General features: G+C 49.8%; 1 protein-coding gene across 17 annotated transcripts in view; it reads right to left on the bottom strand.

Annotated features, from left to right (window-relative positions):
- The window catches only part of PPFIBP1 (PPFIA binding protein 1), a 1,584,927-nt gene that overhangs the window by 574,249 nt on the left and 990,647 nt on the right, over positions 1–20,031 (bottom strand). For all 17 annotated transcript variants that reach the window (XM_069628106.1, XM_069628107.1, XM_069628105.1 and 14 more), the window contains one exon: positions 18,708–18,765. In XM_069628106.1, coding sequence (XP_069484207.1) covers positions 18,708–18,765 — 58 coding nt within the window. The remainder of the gene's footprint in view (positions 1–18,707; positions 18,766–20,031) is intronic.

The following is a 20,031-nucleotide window of genomic DNA, read 5'->3' as shown; positions in this document are numbered from 1 at the left end:
CAGCACTGCCTGGCCGACCCTGGACTCCTCCCTGGAATCCCGGTCGACGCAGTAGAATCTCGTGAAGGTGTGCGTCAACCTCCACATAGCAGCCCTGCAGATGTCGAGCAGGGGCACACCAGACAGGAACGCCGTGGTAGCAGCGATCGCTCTGGTTGAACGGGCTCTCGGACGGCCAGGCAACTGTCGGTTTGCCAACCGGTGACAGTGCATGATGCAGCCGGAGAGCCATCTGGAAATGGAAGCCTTCGAGAAGGCCTTCCCTTGGTTCACAGGTCCAAAGTTCACAAACAGCTGTGATGTCATCCGAAAACTAACTTCAGCGCTCTAGCCACATCCAGCGAGTCCAAAGTCCTCTCAGCCAGCGACGAAGGTGACGGGAAGAAAACAGGTAACACCAAGGGCTCGTTGAGATGGAAGTGCTACGGCACCTTGGACATGAAGGAGGGGTGTGTCCTCAGCACCACCCTCGTATCGTGAAAAGTCAAGTATGCAGGTTTACAGGAGAGGGCCTGGATTCCTCCCACTCGTCGTGCGGAGGTGATGGCCACAAGAAACGCTGTCTTCCACGACAGGAATTTCAACGGTGCCGAGTGCAGAGGCTCGAATGGCGGCCCGATGAGCCTGGACAGCACCACGTTGCGCTCCCACGCTGGGGCCGGAGCCTTCACCGGCGGGAATGACCGGAACAGTCCCTTCACAAACTCCTTCACCAGGTGATGGGACCAGAGAGATGATCGCCCCGGGGTCCTGGAGTAGCGGGAAATCGCCGCTAGATGGATCTTGATGGAGGCGTGCAACAGCCCCGCCTTGGCCAGCGACAGTAGGTACGACAGCACCTAAGGGGCCGTAATCCGCAGAGGGTTAATATTCTGTGCATGGCACCAGACAGAGAACCTCTTCCATTTGTGTCCATAACACTTGAGTCGAGGGCGCACTGGCCTTTGCAAGCACCTCCTTGCAGTCCGCCGGGATATCGTACCCTCCAAACTCTAGAGCTGCAGGAGCCAGGCCTGCAAGTACAGCGATGCCAGGTCGTGGTGGAGGATGGCACCTTTTTCTCTGATGAGGAGATCCGCGTCCGTCGGCAGTTTGACTGGGGGGATGGGGGGGACGCTGTCATGTCCGGGAACCAGATCTGCCTCAGCCACACCGGTGCGACGAGGATCATACTGCACACGTTTGAGTTGGTTGATGAGTGGCAGCAGCAATGGCAACAGAGGGAACGCATACAGGAACAGGCCGTCCCAGGGGAACGAGAAGGCATCGCCCATGCTCCCCGGCTGGGGACACCTGCTGGCGAACCTCTGCCACTTGGTGTTCGCCGTCGTCGCGAACAGGTCGATCTGGGGATTGCCCCATCGTCGGAAGATAAGGTCCACTTGATCCTGCCGCAGTTCCCACTCGTGTCACGAGCGCAGCTCCCTGCTGAGTGCGTCGGTGATGGTGTTTTTTATTCCTGCCAGGTGGAAGGGTACCAGAAACATCCCTTGGGCGATGGCCCAATGCCACAGATCCTGGGCCTCCTTGGATAGGGCTGGGGATCTGGTGCCTCCCTGCTTCCGGATGTAAAACATCGTCATGGTGTTGTCAGTGAAGATCCTCACCACCTTGCCCTTGAGGGACGGAAGGAACGACCTGAGGGCCCAGAACATGGCTCGGAGCTCCAGGATGTTGATGTGTAGTGACCTCTCCTCAGGTAGCCAAAGGCCTCTTGCATGGAGATCTCCGGGGGGAGCACCCCATCCATCCAGGGAGGGGTCCATCACCACCGTCTTCTGATGGGCCGGGGTCTGGAAGTCCATACCCGCCGTCAGATGCGCGCAGATGCCCCACCACCAGATCGCTTGTTGAAAGGTCTCGTTGAGTGAGATCCTGTCTTCAAAGTTGCCCGTCGCTTGCATCCAACGGGCGTCGAACTCCTGCAGTGGTCGCATCCGTAGTCTGCCTAGGCGCACAAGGTAAATGCAGGAGGACATCATGCCGAGCAGGGACTTGACGGACCTCACCTTAGGCACGTCCATGGTCGACAGCCGTTGCACGTTGCCTAGGATGGCCTTCGTCCATTCCTCCGACGGAGATGCTAGTCGCGCCACTGTGTCGAGCTTGGCTCCCAGGGACAGGGCGACTTGCGACGGTACCAGGTGGGATTTTGTGAAGTTGATCGAAAATCCCAGATCCGTGAGCAGTTGGACGGTCTTCCTTGTGTGTTCGACGGCGAGTTCCCTTGACTCTGCCCGGATGAGCCAGTCGTCCAGGTATGGGTAGACATGGATCCCCTGTAGGCGCAGCCACGCCGCCACTTGTGCTAGGCACTTGGTGAACACCCTGGGCGCCGACTTCAGTCCGAAGGGAAGGGCCTTGAACTGGTAGTGCCGCCCTTGGACTACGAATCGCAGAAACATTCGATGTTTTTTCAAGATGGGGATGTGAAAGTAGGCTTCCTCCAAGTCCACCGACAATAGGAAGTCGCCTTCCTCCAGTTGTCCCAGCACGTGCTGGAGGGTGACCATCCGGAACTTCTGGTACCTGATGTACTTGTTTAGACGACGAAGGTCCAGGAAGGGTCGACCAACCGCCGGTCTTTTTCCTTACGAGGAAGTACCGCAAGTATACTCCAGAGCCCCGAAGCCTCTTTGGGACGAGCTTGATGGCTCCCTTCTTTAACATCGCTCGTACCTCCAGTAGTAGTTGGAGGACGTGGTTTTCCTTTCTGGCCACAGGTGGAATACGGGGACACTTTCTTAGAAATTCCAGTGAGTGCCCGCGGTCCAGGGTATCCAGCACCCAACGGTCGGTGGAGATGGACTCCCACACGCTGACTAAGTTCGGCAGCCGGCCTCCCACCGGGGTGCTCAGGTGGGGGCCCCGACGCTACGGCCGGTTCAATCCTGCTTGGCGGCGGCCTTGACGCCCTGGCCTCCTTGGCGACATCCTCCTTGCTTGCCGCGTCGCCTGTAGGCCTCCTGCGATGAGGAGCGGGCCGCTTGGCCGTACGTCGAGGAGCTGTCGGCGAATCCCTTGGAGGCACCTTGCTTGCCTCCGGAGCCCCGAAAGGGCGGCCGTCATTGCTGAATAACGCCTAAGGCATGAGCCGTCTCCGTGTCGGCCTTGATGGCTTGCAGCGACTCGTCCACTGACTTGCCAAACAGGTTGTTCCCGTCGAAGGGCATGTCCAGGACCCTGGATCTGCACGTCCTGACGGAAATCGGTTGCCTTGAGCCAACCGCGCTGGCGAACGCAAACGCTGTTGCCCATCTGGCAGAAGCCGGTGTCTGCAATGTCCGGGGTCACCGTTATGGCGTGGTCCGACGCCACCTCTCCCTCCTGTAGGATCTCCAGGGCCTCCGCCCTCTTGTCGTCCGGGAGGAAATTCAATAGGGGAGCCATCTTAAACCATAGCTCCCTGTCGTAGCGGGCCACAATCGCGAGGGCGTTGGCCGCTTTAATGGTAGTCGCCACCAACGAGATGACCCATCGTCCCATGGCGTCCAGTTTCTTCACTTTGCCGTCCGGCGGAGATGTCGAAGTTGACACCGTCACCCCCGCCGCTTTCTTTTTGGCTGCCGCGGAGACAACCGGGCCCGGGGTAGGCTGCGCCCTAAGGCACATGGGGGCAGAATTCGGAACCCGGTACTACTTCTTGTACCGGTCTCTCTTGGCAGGGGACGTGGATGGGTTCTTCAGGAGCAACAGCCCCTCGTCCCAGATGTCAAGTAACTGGACCGAGAGGATCATCTTCCTTTTGGCCTCCCGTCGTTGATAGAGGAAACCTTCCTTCTTCTCTTCCACAGGGCAGAACAGGAAGAGCTTGGATACCCTGGCGATCATGGCATGGAAAGAGACAATTTCGTCGGGCGGGTAGGCCCGAGCAGGTGGTGATTGAAGGTCCATCCCGTAGTCACCGTCGTCGCTGTGCAGGCAGAGAAGGCTGGAAAGGAGGAGGTGGATGAATTCTCCTCCACTTGTTTAGAGGGCTTTCCGACGGTCGAGGCTCCACTGGGTCGTCCGTTGGTGGTAAGGGCAACCTTGTCCTTATCTCCGTACACAAGGCCTGGATCACCATCAAGTTCGCCTCCGAGTTGTCTTATGGGCCAGGGACCGGCTGCGACAGGCGCAACGGTTGGGGAGTGGAATCCTCCGCCTCCATGTGTTCCTCGTCGCCACCGCCGTCACTTTCCTCATCCGCCTCTTCGGGATCCTTCCCGTGGGACCGGACCTCCTCGAACTTCTAGTTCAGGATCTTCACGACTCCAGCCAGTTACTCTTCAGAACCTGTATCCGTGTCCGTGATGGCCACCGGGCCCCCCCCTCTTTACCCACCGGGGTTTTCACGGGGGTCTTATCGATGGGCTGAAAAGAAGATTCCCTCTGCGGTGTCAGGGAAACTCTAGACCCTGAGGTCGCCTCCGCTGGGGTAGCCTCCACAGGCTTTGCCAGGGCTGCCACGACTCCCTCGATAGAGGCCTTAGCCAGGTGAATCAAGGCCTTCATGCCCTTGGATGCGCTTGAGGCCTTCACCTTGGGGGGGTGGGGGGGGTTCACCGCCTCGCTCCCCCTCGGCTGTCATCGGGATCAACCAGGACTTACCCGGGTTCTCCGCTTTCCTCTTCCCCGAAGCAGAGCATTGGCTCGTGGTTGATGGCGTCGGTGAAATTGCGCTCTGCCTGACAGCCGAGGAGCCCGACCGATCGGCGCTCCCGGTGCCCGCGGACTTGAGGTGCTTAGTTGGGCCCCTGTCGCCGGAGCGCCCTCAAGGGACTTAGAAGACCGCTCAGACTTCTTTTTCTCACCCGCTGCTGGGCTCTTCCCCTCCAGCCAGTTGGTGAGGCGGGTACGACGATCCCTCATCGTCCGCTCGGACATGGTCTTGCAAAACGCACAGTCCTTTTCCACGTGCGTTTTGTCTTCATGAAGGCAGTAGAGATATCAAGAATGTTCATCCTCCTTGAAGACATTCTGCAGTCCACATCCAGGGCAGCGCCTGAAGAGCTTGGGTCCAGGTGTCATATTTCCTTTTTCCTGGGCTATGTCCACACAGGGTAGACCTCAAAGATCTTCCGGAAGCCCCCGAGAAGTGAAACTCAACGAAAAATCTGCCCTTGAGGGGCACAGAAAAATCCGAAACGGGTCCCCGTTGATCGGAATTAGAAACGGTGGAGCTTGAGGCTCGATTGTCCGAAAAATGAGATGAAATCTCTTTGAAAATTCTCAACACGCAGTAAAAGCTCGAGAGCTACAGTACGAGGACTCCCAACACTTGAACGTGCGGTAAAAATCTGAAGATGGCTGCTAGAGGAGGGGCTTAGGTAGAGGGTAGTCATTGGCTGGGGGGAATATGACCCAGAGACCAGTGATTGGTTTCTAGTAGAAAGACAGTTCAGAAACGAAACAAACTGATTTTTTCTTTACCGAGGATTCCCAGCCCGACAATGGGGAATATTCATGAGCATGTGAATCCATGCCAGACCCCATGCTGGAGAAAGAGGAAAAGCCAGAGCAGGGGTCCCAATGAGGAGGACCTCGGTCTTGCTGGCATTGAGGTAGAGATCATTGCAGGAGCACCATTCCTGAATCACGGATACACAGTTAGGAATGAGCAAGAGAGGAGAGGAGGCAGAGGGGAACATGAAGGAGAGCAGAGTGTCATCCGCATAGCACTGAAAGTTAGAGGAGAAGATAGCAATGAGGGGGGCCAAAGGAGCCACATGTAGAGGTTGAAAAACCAAGGTGAGAGGTTGGACCCTGGGAAACACCACATGTGGAGAGAGAGGTGGTGGAGAGAAAGAACCCTAGTTGAACCTGAGGGGGCGGTCCAGGAGGAAGGTGGTCAGCCCTGCGAGCGCCCGATTCTGTGATGCCCAGGTTCTCAGAGATGATTGATTAGGAGGGCATGATTGACTGTGTCAAAAGCAGAGGATGAAGATAGAAGGAAGGCTAGAGTCGAGATTAGTGAGCAGATCTTCACAGGTGTTCGGGAGAGCAGTTTCCGTGTCTCTGGCTGCTCTGAAGCCAGACTGAAGGTCATGGAGACAACCAACAGATTCAGTGAGGAGAGTAAGCTGGGAGTTGGCCAGCTTTTCCAAGAGTTTGCCCAGGAAAGGAGTGAGAGATCAGGGCGGTAGTTTGCCAGACAGGAAGGATCGGCGGAAGGTTTCTTCAGGAGGGTGTGCACAAGGGAGTGCTTAAGGGGGGAGGGGAAGTTCCAGTGGCAAAAGAGTGATTGCAGAAATCGGCCAAGGCTGGAGCGAAAGTGTCAATGTGGTCCTTGACGGTTCTGGAGGAGCTGGAGAGCACCTGTTTGGATGACACTTTCATAGATCAGACTTGTCTCGAAATGCCATCAGGAGTGATCACAGAAAAAGAGGAGAAAGGAGGAGGAGAAGGAGAGGGAGAAGCAGCCAGAAAGGGGCCAGGAGAGGAAGAGGAAAGAGGAGAGAGGACAGGATGTCCTGGAGTTTTAGAGGTGAAGTGAGAAGCCAGAGCCGTGGAAAGGGCCTGCGAGGGAACAGGCGAGGTAGAGACTGCAACAGGATTGACCAGCTCATTGAAGATTGTGAAGAGTTTGGCTGTGTTGTTAGAGGGCGGAGAGATGTGGGCTCTCTTCTTGGACAGGACAGAGTCTGTATTGCCTTTGGAGCAGGCGGCAGGCCAGTCTGTCAGAGGATGTGCCCGATGCCCCCCGCTTCCTCTCAGCCACCCTGAACTTGTGCTTTAGAGTGGTAGGGTCGGACTCATACCAAGAGTTGCATTTGGAGGTAGGCTTCAGGTGGATTCTCATGACAGGGGCAAGGACATTAAGAGTGTTAGTGATAGAAAGAAGCAGGCTAGAAAGGGCTGTGTCAGAGTGTGAGTAAACTGTAGGAGGAGGAGAGAAAGTAGCAGCAAAGGCCTCCACTGACACATGCTTCATGGGCCGGATGACAGAGAAGGTTGGTGGCAGTGCTTGGGTAGGCTTCACCTTGGAGTCAGAGAGGTTCAGGTGGGAATAGAGCAGAAAGTGGTCAGTCCAAGAGAGGGGTGGTGAGAGGGTTACAGAGGGGGATGTCAGAAGAGATGAGAACAGGAGCGGCAAAGGCCTTCACATTTAAATACTTCCCAAGTTGATACCACACACACATCCGGTGCCCAGTTCACAGAAATAAAAAAATTCAGCTTCCTTCACTATCTTCTCAACCACATCATTGTCATTCAGCATGGCTGTATTCATTTTCCAATAATCGGATTTGGGCAATATGAAAGATAATGAAATCTCTATCCAGACTGGCGCATGATGAGATTAGTATAGCATCCACATCTGCATGCAAAAGGTTTTGTGTACACTGGCCAGCAATTAACATATCAATTCTTGAAAAAACATTGTGGCAACCAGAGTGATGAGCATAATTTTTAACAGTAGGATTGGCTAAGTTCCACACATCCACAAATTTGAACTCATCAACTAATGCATGTAAGAACATATGATTAACACCCATACTATTTGCAGTCCACCAACTCCGATCCACATACAGGTCCATTGTTTCATTAAAGTCTCTGCCCAGAATCAAATCAACCTGCCAGACTCCCTGAAGAAGCTGGGCAAGAGACCTGAAAAAGGAACCATCTCCCCCATTTGGGGCATAGATATTACAGATTCCAATGATGGAGTAGTGTATTTTAATTGTCACGAAGATGATCCAACCGTTGTCATCTTTTTTACTTGCAAGCACAGTCAAAGGGAGACCTTTTCTCAGCAAAATACAAACCCCTCTTGAATTAGAACAGTAGCAAGATGAGAATACAGAACCCACCCAGCCCCTCCTGATCACATCTGCATTGGAACCCATCAAAAATGTCTCCTGCAGCAGGGGCACGTCCACCTTCTTTCTGTCTAAATGAGCCAGACACCTTTTGCGTTTATTCAGATCAAGGAGTCCATTCACCCTCCAAGAAATCAGACTGTGCTTGCCCAGAGTTGTCATATTAATCGGTTCATTTGCCCGGCTCACAACACAAACACACGTACAGACTCACAAGAAATAATAAGACACCACTAAACATGTCCTGGTATTATCACACCAGGCTGCATTCCTCCACACAATTTCAATTGAGTTTAGAATTTCCCGAAACCCCACCCTCTCCCCGCATAAATAACACCAAATTATAAGATTCAACCCTCATTTCAATAGGTCATCAAATCCAACAGAACTAAGATAGGCACATTGATCATAGACCAGTTCTGACATCAGTTCTCAGGCATGTGACATACACGGTCCAGTGACTTAAACCCTTTCAATTTGAACCAAGTATAGCTATATGCATTCATACAAATTGCTAAATGCTAGTTTCCTGCTAGGCATGACATAAGGCTTGCAATTCAATACAGACTTCAACCTTTACAAATGTATATGAATGTTTGTAAATGCTGCCATCCTTTATACTGTGTTTGTTGCCATTTGCTAAATTCCTCATAGGCATTCCTCATCGGAAACTGCTCTCCTGAACATCCGTGAAATCTGCTCTCCAACCTTGACTCTAACATTCCCTCTGTCCTCATCCTCCTCAATCTCTCTTCTGCCTCCGACACGGTCAACCACACCATCCTGCTCAACCGTCTCTGTGAAAACCTAGGTATCACTGATCAGGCTCTCGCCTGGCTTTCCTCTCAGATCGACCCTCCCAGGTCCAACTTGGGTCCTTCCTTTCATCTATCTTCCTCTCTACCTGTGGTGTTCCCCAGGGGTCTAACTTCTCGCCCTGGCTATTCAACCAATACCTGGCAACTCTCGCCCACTGCATTGCCAATTTCTGCTCAGATTTCCAGTGCTACGCAGACGACCACTCATTTTCAGGCTGCCCTCTGCCACCTCCTCTCCCTCTCTCATCTCTGATTGCCTAACTGCCATTCAAGATTGGTGTGCCGCCAATGATCATTGTCTGAATGCCAGCAAGATGGAGATCCTCATCGGCACACCTTCACCATCCTTTCCCCTCACTCTCTGGCCAGCCTCCCTTGGCCCTCCTTCTATCCCCACCTGCGAGGCTAAGAACCTCAGGGTCATCTTTGACTCCACCCTTTCCTTCTCCGCCCACATCTCTGAAGTCTCTAAAAAGTCAAATTTCCGACTGCACCTCCTCAGAGGTACTCTGCCTTTCCTCTCCTTTCCCCAGAAGCTCATGGTATCCCAAGCTCTGGTTCTCCCTAGCTAGGACTATTGTAACAGCCTCTTTCTAAATCTACCTGCCTCTACTCTCTGCCCTCTGCAACTAATCCAGAACAGGACTGCAAGACTTGTCCTTGGCCTCAAGCCCTGGGTTCGTATCTCTCCAGCTCTGAAATCTCTCCACTGGCTCCCAGTGGATGCAAGGATTAAATTCAAAACCCTCTGCATTGTCCACAAGGCTTTCTGGGGCCTGGGTCCAAAATAACTTCAGCTATCCCTCCGCAAATACCTCCCCTCTCGAGCTCTTCGCTCCTCTACCTCCAACTCTCTCAGGGTCAGTCGTTTTTCAAAGAAACAAGCTGGGGGTAGATCTCGGTCTTCGGGTGAGGGGCTCCCTCTGGAGCAGTCTCACTGCCACTCTAAAACTTGAGGATAACCATCTCTGGTTCCGGAAGCACCTCAAGACCGTCCTCTTTTCTTCTGCCTTTGCTCCCCCTCTCCCCTGCTGATCTGTTCTCTCTTGGCACTGTGCACCTGGCCACCCTCTGTCCTTCGGGCCCAGGTACCTGCTCAACCTGCCACCCTCCCGCACTTCCTCCGGGCCACCCCTTGCACTGGGGTCTGTATCTGTACCCATACAGCCTACCCCTTTTTCTTCCTGCACTTATCAGACCTACCCTGCCTGCTGCCTTAAACCTAGCACTTGCAAATTTGCTGGCTGCATTACCACTGTTTGTTGCCTTTATTATTTATTTATTGTTATTTATCTGTTTCTCCTCTGCATCACACTTTCCACTTCTCCCCCCTTCCTTGCACTTTTCCCCTCCCCCCTCTCCCATGCACTTGCGCGTTCTCAATATCACTGGGCCTAACAAGATCGCTGTTTTGTTCTCCCCTGTTCCCCTCCCTTGCCTTGTCGCGCTCTGAGACACTTGTGTACGAGCGCGATAGAAATAAAATATCAATCAATCAATAGGCATAGCGGATCCCAGAGCAAATGAGTCTCACCCACATTTTAGCACTGGAAACATTTAAAAACCTCCCATCGCCTCCTTAAACAAATGGAAACAATGATTGTCCAACAGTCGACAAGAAGAACCACACCTAAACCCTTGTATGGTAATAACACCGAACCAAACAATAATGGGAATCAGACACTTCCACGTTACTTGGGATTCAGACTAGATGCATCTCTTTCAATGGCACCCTGCAAGCACATTGTACTTACAGGGGCAAAACACCCAATTCCATTTATACCTTGAGGCCAAACTGGTGCAAAACTAAATTGTTGTCCTATCCAAATCTTCTATTTAACATGACAAGAAAATGCCTCAGTAAGTATCAAAGCTTCATAAAAGGCAACATACAGAAATAATGCGCACATCAGAAACTGCCTCAGCAATTCAACACACTATATTCCATGAGCTTCAGCTCCTTTCAGATTCCATTTCAAGTACAGTCATTTAGAATTATGTGGTATAGAGAACCCTGTCCAGTGTGCACCCCACAGATATCTTATTTTGGATACCCACACGCACATCTTCAAAACTTTCCTTTATCCTGTATTGGTATAAATTGTTGGGTCACAAATCATGTGTGTGCGACATCGTAAACACAATGGAAAACCCTGAAAAACCGAAACTTGCTTAGCGCGTCCTAATTTGCTGGTATACTCTTTTCCATGAATGTCAGTAGAACAACCACCCAATTGTTGTAGGACGCAAGGAAAAGCACATATCCCGATCCCACTGTGCCCATTTTTAAATAAGAAACACCAGTCCATTTCCATGACCCTCAGAACAGAGACAAGGTCAAAATACTAGTTATAGTCAACAAAGTGAACCCGCAAAAAAGAACAGAACGCGCAAAAGGACTCTTACCTAATTCACAATCCACATGAAGCCGCGTTGCGTTACTGTTTCAGCATTAATTCGAGCAGACGCATTTGCCCTTCAGAGCTCGCCACTACAACCGGATCAAGTGAGCGACCTCAGCCATACACATGCGTTTCCTTGCAAGATCCTTGTTTAAAAACCAGAAGAGGTGCGCGTTCCCAACCCTGCCCCGATCGACGGCGAGCCGAGGAGCTCCCAATCCACGCCTCCCTCATATCCACCATTGCGGCAACGTATCGACTAGAGGAATGGACCCCACAAAACATTGAAGCTTGCTTGATCAAGCAACGCCTTCACACGGAGGCGACGCTCGCACCGAGCATAGAACGGAGGCTATGTTTAAATGAAATATAAGCAAACATAACGAACTTCAATCAACTGCAAAAAACGCAATTATTCCAGCATTTTTAGCTCAATAGTTTGAATTATTCACATTAAAAAATAATTAACATCGTAAAACTAAAACCGGAGAGATGTGCACTCATCAACATTTAAAATAATGAAAAGCCCACACAGAGGAAACAGACAAAACTACATATAAAGGTTTCACAACCAGCAAAACAAGTTATGACAATCACTCCAAATCAATTCTTGAGCCAGAATATTGTAGTCATTGTACTGTCTCAAGTGGGTTTTCAGTGCTCCTAGTTTCTTTATCAAAAAGTTGCAGGTTTGGTAAAAATCACTCGAATATTTTCTCCTTGGCGTGGGAGTTACCTCTCTAAAAGCCCTGCTCTTCTCCACAACTTCCTGAGGGTAGTCTGCAAAAATATCTAGGGAAGCTCCTTCATATAATATTTTCTTTTTTCTCCATTGCAGCCTTCAAAATCTTCTCCTTGGTACTAGATTTAGACAGGACCAGAATAACATGTCGAGGTTTGCCATTTATAGGTTTGCCAACTCTGTATACACAATCCATGTCTGTGTTTTCAGCGAGGCTCTCCTTAAGGACCTCACGAAGAAGCCTGAGAACCCTCTCCGCCAAGTTTTTGTCCAAATCAGGAATTTCAGGTAGACCCACGATGCGCAAATGAAGGTTTCTGGACATCATTTCCAATTTCAGGTTTTGGGCTCTCAGAGCTGACATCTCTCTTTGTATATCCTTGTAGGCTCTGAAGCTTACATTAACCTCTGAGGCCAGGCCAGTTGTATCACTCTCCACCTTTGTCACTTGTAACCAAATGGCTGACTTTTGAACTAAGATCAACCTAATTTACCCTAAATCACCAGCTACCTTGAGAAGAAGGTTGTAGTTACTTACCTGTAACTATTGTTCTCCGGCATGGGTCTGGCAATATTCTTCATCAGGCTGGGAGTCCTCGGTAAAAAAAAAAAAATAATAAAGTTTCACTTTCACTTAAAAACTGTATTCCTCCACTAAACCAATCACTGTCCCATGGGTTACACTGCCCCCCCCCACTCCCACCATCCAATGACGTCCTCTCACCAAGCCCCTCCTCTGGCAGCCATCTCCAGATTTGGTAAGCACACGAAGTGGCAGTATGACCAATGAGAGGTGCAGAGGGGACGGAGGGAGGGTTCGCATTTGAATCCATGCCAGACCTATACTGGAGAACAATAGTTAGAGGTAAGTAACTTAAACCTTCTCCAGCATGGGGTCTGGCATGGATTCACATGCTCATGAAAAATTAATACATAGCAGTACAACATTACACAACCACGGGAGGTGGCAAGACTCAACAGAAGGAATTAATTTCTGCCTCCGGAACAGTCTCATCTCAAGCAAACAGGTTGCGCAGCACTGCTTGGCCGACTCTTGACTCCTCTCTGGAATCCCTGTTGACGCAGTAGAACTTTGTGAAGGAGTGCATGGACCTACACGTAGCAGCCCTGCAGATGTCCAGCAGGGGCACACCAGACAGGAATGCCGTTGTCTCAGCGATCGCTCTGGAGTGGGCTCTTGGACGGCCGGGCAGCGGTCAATTCGCCAACCGATGACAGTGCGTGATGCAGCCGGAGAGCCACCTTGAAATGGAAGCCTTGGACAAGGCCTTCCCATGGTTCACAGGACCAAAGTTGTGAGGTCTCCTGAAAACTCTTTGCGCGTGTCACGTAGAACTTCAGGGCAGGAGCAACGTCCAGCGAATGCAAGGCCCTTTCCGCCGGCCACAAAGGTTTTGGGAAAAAAAACAGGTAACACCAAAGGCTCGTTGAGGTGGAATTCCGACGGAACCTTCAGCATTAAAGAGAGGTGCTTATGCAGCACCACCCTTGATAAGTGGAAAGTCAGGTATGGTTTCTTGCAGAATAGGGTCTGGATCTTACCTACCCTTTTGGCAGAGGGGATGGCCATAAGGAAAGCCATTTACAACGAGAGGAACTTGAGAGAGGCCTGGTGCCCGCCCCCCCTCCATGTGCCTCGTCAGAACTATGCTAACTTCCCATGCTGGGGTAGGAGACTTCACCAGCGGGAAAGATCGAAAAAGTCCTTTGAGAAATTCCTTGATGAGTCGATGGGACCAAAGTGAAGATCTTCCTGGAGACCAGGTGTAGTGGGAGATAGCTGCCAGATGTGCCTTGATAGAGGTGTGCGCCAGTCCGGCCTTGGTCAAGGATAGCAAGTATGGAAGGATCTGCGGGCCGTGACCCTCAGAGGGATAATCTTCTGAGACCGGCAACATGTAGTGAAACGCTTCCACTTGTGACACTAGCACTTCAAAGTCGACAACACCTTGGCGAAGACCTCCCTGCAGTCTGCAGGCAACTCATATCCTCCAAACTCCAGGGCTTCAGGAGCAAAGCCCTTATGTTCAGCGATCCTGGGTCATGATGAAGGATTGTGCCTCCTTCTCTGGTGAGAAGATCGTGAACCACTGGCAGCTTGACCGGAGGCGAAGCTGACAGGCTGAGAAGGTCTGGATACCAAACCCGCCTCAGTCACGCCGGTGATGAGAATCATTTTGCATGGACACTGGGAGTGTGTTGATGACTCGTAGCAGAAGAGGGAACAGAGGGAATGCATTCAAGAACAGCCCTTCGCACAGGAAGATGGCGTCCCCAGGCTCATGGGTTGGTGGAATCGGCTGGCAAACATCTGGCACTTGGTGTTCGCTGATGTCGCAAATAGATTGATCTGGTGCCTGCCCCATTTGATGAATAGGCGGTCCAACTGATCATGATGAAGCTCCCACTCTTGGCAGGAGCGTAGTTCCCTGCTGAGGGAGTCTGCAAAGGTGTTCGACTCCCACCATCTGGCAAGGGACAAGGAACATCTCCTTTCCGACAGCCCAGCGCCACAAGTCCTGCGCTTCTTTGGAGAGCAGCGGGGATCGAGTGCCCCCCACCCCCGCTTCCTGATGTAGAGCATGGTGGTGGTGTTGTCCGTGAAGATCCTCACCAACTTGCCTTTCAGAGACGGTAGAAATGACTTCAGGGCCCAGAACACTGCCGTAGCTGCAGGCTCAACGAAGCTCAACTCTTTGTTGAGAGAGATCTTGTCCGTGAAGCTTCCAGACATCTGTATCCAGCAGGCGTCCAGAAATTCCAGTAGGGGTCACATTTGAACCTGCAGAGCCGGACGAGATAGATGCAGGACAACATTATGCCCAGTAACGACTTGATGGCCTGCACCGTGGCCGTCTTCGTCGAGGACAGCGATTGCACCTTTCCTTGAGTGGCTGCCATCCTTTCCTCCGAGGGTGACGCCAGCAAAACACTGTATTGAGTATGGCTCCTAGGAACAGAGGATTCTGTAATGGGGTTAAGCAGAACTTTGGATAGTTGATAGAGAATCCCAGATCAGTCAGTAGCCGGAGGGTCGTCTCCATGTGTTTGTCGGCCAGCTCCAGTGAGCGGGCACGAATCAGCCAGTCATCCAGGTACGGTTATACGTGTACACCCTGTAGATGTAGATGGGCCGCCACTGGTGACAGGCATTTTGTGAACACTCTGGGGGCCTACTTCAAGCCGAAAGCTTGAGACTTGAACTGGTAGTGTTGTCCTTGCACCAAGAAACAGCTGATGTTTCTTGTGAATGGGGACGTGGAAGTAGGAGTCCTCCAGGTCCACAATGTCAAGAAGTCTCCTTTTTCCAGTTGGCCAAGCATGTGTTGCAACGTGACCATCCTGAACTTTTGGGACTTTAGGTATTTGTTCAGACGTCATAGGTCTAGGATGGGCCTCGAGCCCCTGTCTTCTTTCTGGCCAGAAATAGACTCCAGAGACCCGGAGCCGTAGGGGAACTAGCTCTATCGACCCTTTTCGCAGCATTGCATATACCTCTTCTAGGAGCAGAGGGATGTGCTGCGCCTGACGGGTAACCGGAGGGATCCACAGACACCTGCGTTGACACTCCAGGGTGTGACCTTGGGCGAGAGCATCCAGCACCCATCTGTCAGTGGTGATCTTTCTCCACCGGGGTGCACAAGTGGTGGTCCAATGTCCCGGTCGGCTCAGGCTTGCTTCAGCACCGGTGTCCTACCCTGCGGGTGACAGCGACGCTGTCCTCCACTAGCGTAGGCCTGGGAGCGGCCTCTGTAGGCTTCCTGCATTGAGGATCTGGAAGGCTTTCGGTACGACATGGAGAAACCTTTTGAAAACCTGCTCGACTTTGCCCTGGATGAGCGAAAAGACAAGCAGTGCTGCTGGAGGGTGCCCAGGGAACGGACCGTCTCCCTATTCGTCTTGATGGCCTGGAGGGACTTGTCAATGACCTTCCAAAACAGTTTCTCTCCGTCGAAGGGCATGTCCAGCACCTTTGCTTGGATCTCCTGACGGAAATTCATGGCTTTCATCCAACCTTGGCGACAAAGGCAGACATCATTCCAGATTTGCCGGAACCCCGTGTCAGCGACGTCCAATGCCACTGTGAAGGCGTGATCTGACGCCACTTCCCCTTCCTGGAAAAGAGAGATTGCCTCCATCTTCTTATCATCTGGGAGGAACTCCAGATTCGGCACAAGCTTGTACCACAACTCCCTGTCGTACATGGCCAGGATTGCCAGTGCGTTGGCCGCCTTGATAGTGGACGCCGGGGTAAGTTTATTTATTTATGCATTTGTCAGAGCGCACAAAACCCTCATATCTCAGACCTAGTTTCATTGGGGTGCATTAGTTAGGTACATTAGTTACATTGGGTTGCAAGGTGTGAAGACGGATATCTGAACTCTGACCTGGTGGGCAGAGGCTCAGAAGGCCAGCCTAATTTCTTGGAACAGGGGAACCTCTGGAGAAGCAAGACCAATCAAGGTACCTATGGTAGGTAGTCAAGACTAAGTCTCAGGAGGGGTGAGGGTGATTGAAAGACTCCAATGAGCACAAAGAGCAAGGACACTTACAAATTACTCCCAGACAGGGGTATATATCAAAAATATAAACACATGTATTACAAGGCCTTTGTAACTCACACAGTAAAAGAATCACAGCACAACCATTAAACCAACACAACACTATCAATACAAGATATATGCAAGACCATTGGGGTCTAAAGGGTTAAAGGCACAAAATATATTCACAACCCGAGGTCTTAGCCTGTGCCGGTTTAGCCTGCTTGGGCTGTTCAGCCTTCTCCTCCATCCACGGCTTTTTGGATTTCTCATGTAGTTTAGGTACATGACTTCCTCTTAGAAGAGGAGCTTGATGGTAGGCTGGCAATGGAGGCGTAAGGTGATGCTGATTGTGCCCTATCCACTTTGGGACCTGCTACCGCAGCGAACCCGGTCGACTCCGACTTGTGGCTCTTGGCCTTATCTTGGGACCACATGGATGACACACACTGAAACGACTTAGAAAACCGCTCCTCGGACTAGCCTGTCCTGGGTGAGGCATGACCCTGCTCAGAGCACGGGTCAGAGGCCTTGGCATTAAGCCAAGCCGCCAGCCTACTACGCCTGTCCTTTGTTGTTTTCTTGGAGAAACCAAGGCATATCTCGCACTCTACCTCTTTGTGGTCCAGGTGCAGGCAGTAAAGGCATTGCAGGTGTTTGTCTTCCACAAACACATTCCGTAGCTCGTATTTGGTGCAGGGCCTGAATAGCAGGGCCTGAATAGAGACCTTCCCTCTTTCTCCTCTTTCATGGTCGGAGGGAAAGAAGAAGGCCCAAAGGCATTATAGATTTCTTCGATCTTTGCCCTTGAGGAGCACGGAACTTCACTGACAACGGGTCCCTGCTATCGGCAGATGAAGAAAAGAGCACACAGGCTTCTTTGAAACCAAAAGAGAACATTTCAGTCAAAAACATGAAAAAACATACAAATAGCCCAGATGGCAAACTCGAGGACTGCCAACGCTGAAGCGTGCAGTAAAAATCTGAAGATGGCTCCCAGAGAAGGGACTTCGGGAGAGGACAGTCATTGGATGGGGCAGTATGACCCAGAGGACAGTGATGGGTTTCGAGAAATACCGTTTTTAAGTGAAAGTGAAACTGCTTTTTCTTTTACCGAGGATTCCCAGCCTGACGACGGGGAATATTCATGAGTATGTGAATCCATGCCAGACGCCTTGTTGGAGAAGAATGTAAATGTCACCAGTCCCGGGAGCCTCTTCAGAGTCTGGAAACTGCTTGGGTTTCTTGGGAATAGGGTTTCCAGGAACATCAATTTTCTTTTTGTTTATGTTTGAGGGTAAAATCAACAGCAGTAACTCCAAGTCAGGGGGAGAGCAGGAGCTGCAGGATTAAGCTGCTGCCTGGCCAGCTGACATTCCGGAATCCCGATTTGCTGGAATTGTTTAGAAAGATTTTGCACATTGGTACTTCTTCTTTAAAGTTTTGTAGATGTGTGAAGTCCTCAAAATTTTATGACCAGGCATCTATCTCCCGTGTTAAGTGGAGGTGCTTTCCTCACATCTAATGTAGCAGCAGTGAAAAACAGCAGCAATGTATATTCGCTCAGCTACTACTGTCCTCTTATAAAGTATACAGTGAGTAAAGCTGTGTTCATCTGCGTTGATAGTTTGTCGTCAGGGGTCTAGTATTGTTAATTTTTGGATGATATGGTGGGGTCTCTGGCTATATGCAAAACTATACCTTTACTATAGCAATGTTCAATCCAAGTACAATTACTGATACTGGGGGCTTTTAGACTTGTATTGGTGGCAAGGGTGGCTACGTGTATTTAACACAGCTTCCTGTTACATGTATTATATTGGATGATTTGGACTAAAGACAATGCTTTTAATGAAGTAGAACGGTTATTTAGCCAAAAAAGGCATTACTATGCAGTAATAAATTATAAAAGACGTTTGTAGCCCTACAGACTTTCAGAATCAGCCAAAGTGTGTTTAAATTTAAATTCAATCAACAACATGGAAACAGTATAATCTTGCGCGTACTTTCGATTACAATTTTTATAAAAATCTGTGACAGACTTGTGTTGAAATCCAAACAGAATTACGCAGAGGTCAAGAAGAGTAACGGTTGGTGGGGGGAGGGAAGGAGGTATGAGGGCTTCAAAGGTGCACAGAAGAGATACAAATAGACAATACAATAGTCCTAAAGTATTGCAGATCACGGTTAAGTGGGTGGTTTACTGGCTTACAATGGCACAGTCCAAGCTTTTTAAGGGGTTAGTCTTACAGTTGAAGATAACTGCTCCAGAAATGTGGCTGATACATTTGTTTTTTTTTATATTAAAGCTTCCACAGAGAAAACGAACACTGGGCAAACAATCTTTTAGTTAAATTAGAAGACAGTAAGACTGAGAAACCAACCTTTTCCTGTGTTTTTTTCAAACTGTCCAGACTGCCAGATTTCTGAAGAACAGGGGCTCTAAAACAAAAATAAAATGACCCCTTAGTGACTATTAAAACATTTGTAATGGAGCATTATCAAAGTCCAGAACCACCAACAAGAATGTTCAATGAACGTCTTCAGAGCAGAGGTAAATCACTGTCTTTTTGTTCACAGAGAAAGTTCAGGCACTTCATGGCGGATAGAGCCTACATGCACTCACTGCCCTTAACACATTAAAACATACAAATATTGAACTACAATTGGTCTACTGTGAAATAAAATGCCTTAAAACAATCTTTACATTATGATAGCCCAAAGCACTAACTTGGCATTTCTATAAACATTAATAATGGCTTTATATTTTTTTACACCACCCATTGCACATCACTTTCCTTTCCAACAGTGGATATTCCACCATCAACATAAATGTGTGAATTAATTCAACAACCGTAACTGGCATTGAGTGAGCAACAAGAATTAAATCAGTCCATAAAGTCATTACAAACATGAAATATGGTAATTAATACAAAACTGGGTGCTTTTATCTTTTTGAACTGTTATCAGGGTGACAGTGTATATACATTCCAGGACAAGTATAACCAATATTCGAAACCTACTTCAAAAAGTATTACTCCAAATACATCATCAGGCAGTTCGGACAATGAATCAGAGGGGGAAGGCACAACATCAGAGAATTCCAACAAAGATAAAAACGGAAGTAGTTTGGGCTACATGAACCAAATTGGAAGACATAAGAAGGGGAACAGGAATATTACCGGAAAAAAGGTCCGTTTCAGTTACCAACGGTCACAGGATTAACCCAACCCGTATCAGGAGGATAGGAAGGGGGGGGGTAATAGACGAAGAAAATCTGGGCGCACTAGAAACATTCAACAGAAGATTCCCATGAGCAAGTGCAAAAGACGTGTCCAAGAGAAACAAATAAATGATCCTGTAATGAATCTATCCAACAAACCTATAATGAAAGACGAAAGAATGGTTCTCAACAGTAGACTTTCTTTTGCCCCAGCGTCGAGATATGATAATGGGCAAGTACAAATCGAACTTTTTAAATTTGTCCGTAAACTAAAATTTAAAAAATGTTTTGCTATAAAAGCCCCAGGTGCAACTACAAGAGTAGTGGAAGTAAATAGAAGTCCACTATCGATCCAAGATATAGAATCTCTAGGAGAACCAGAAACCTTTGATATCAGGAATCTATTACAAGAACTACGTGTTGAACCAGACATCTTGGAGATGAATAAATTAAAACAAAACTCTAAATGTGTTCCTCAATTACCA

Source organism: Ambystoma mexicanum, chromosome 12, assembly GCF_040938575.1.
Source record: "Ambystoma mexicanum isolate Mex_15411 chromosome 12, UKY_AmexF1_1, whole genome shotgun sequence".
Classification (NCBI taxonomy): Eukaryota; Metazoa; Chordata; class Amphibia; order Caudata; family Ambystomatidae; genus Ambystoma; species Ambystoma mexicanum.
The sequence above is the reverse complement of the archived record's forward strand: the minus strand, read 5'-3'. Positions and strand labels throughout refer to the sequence as shown.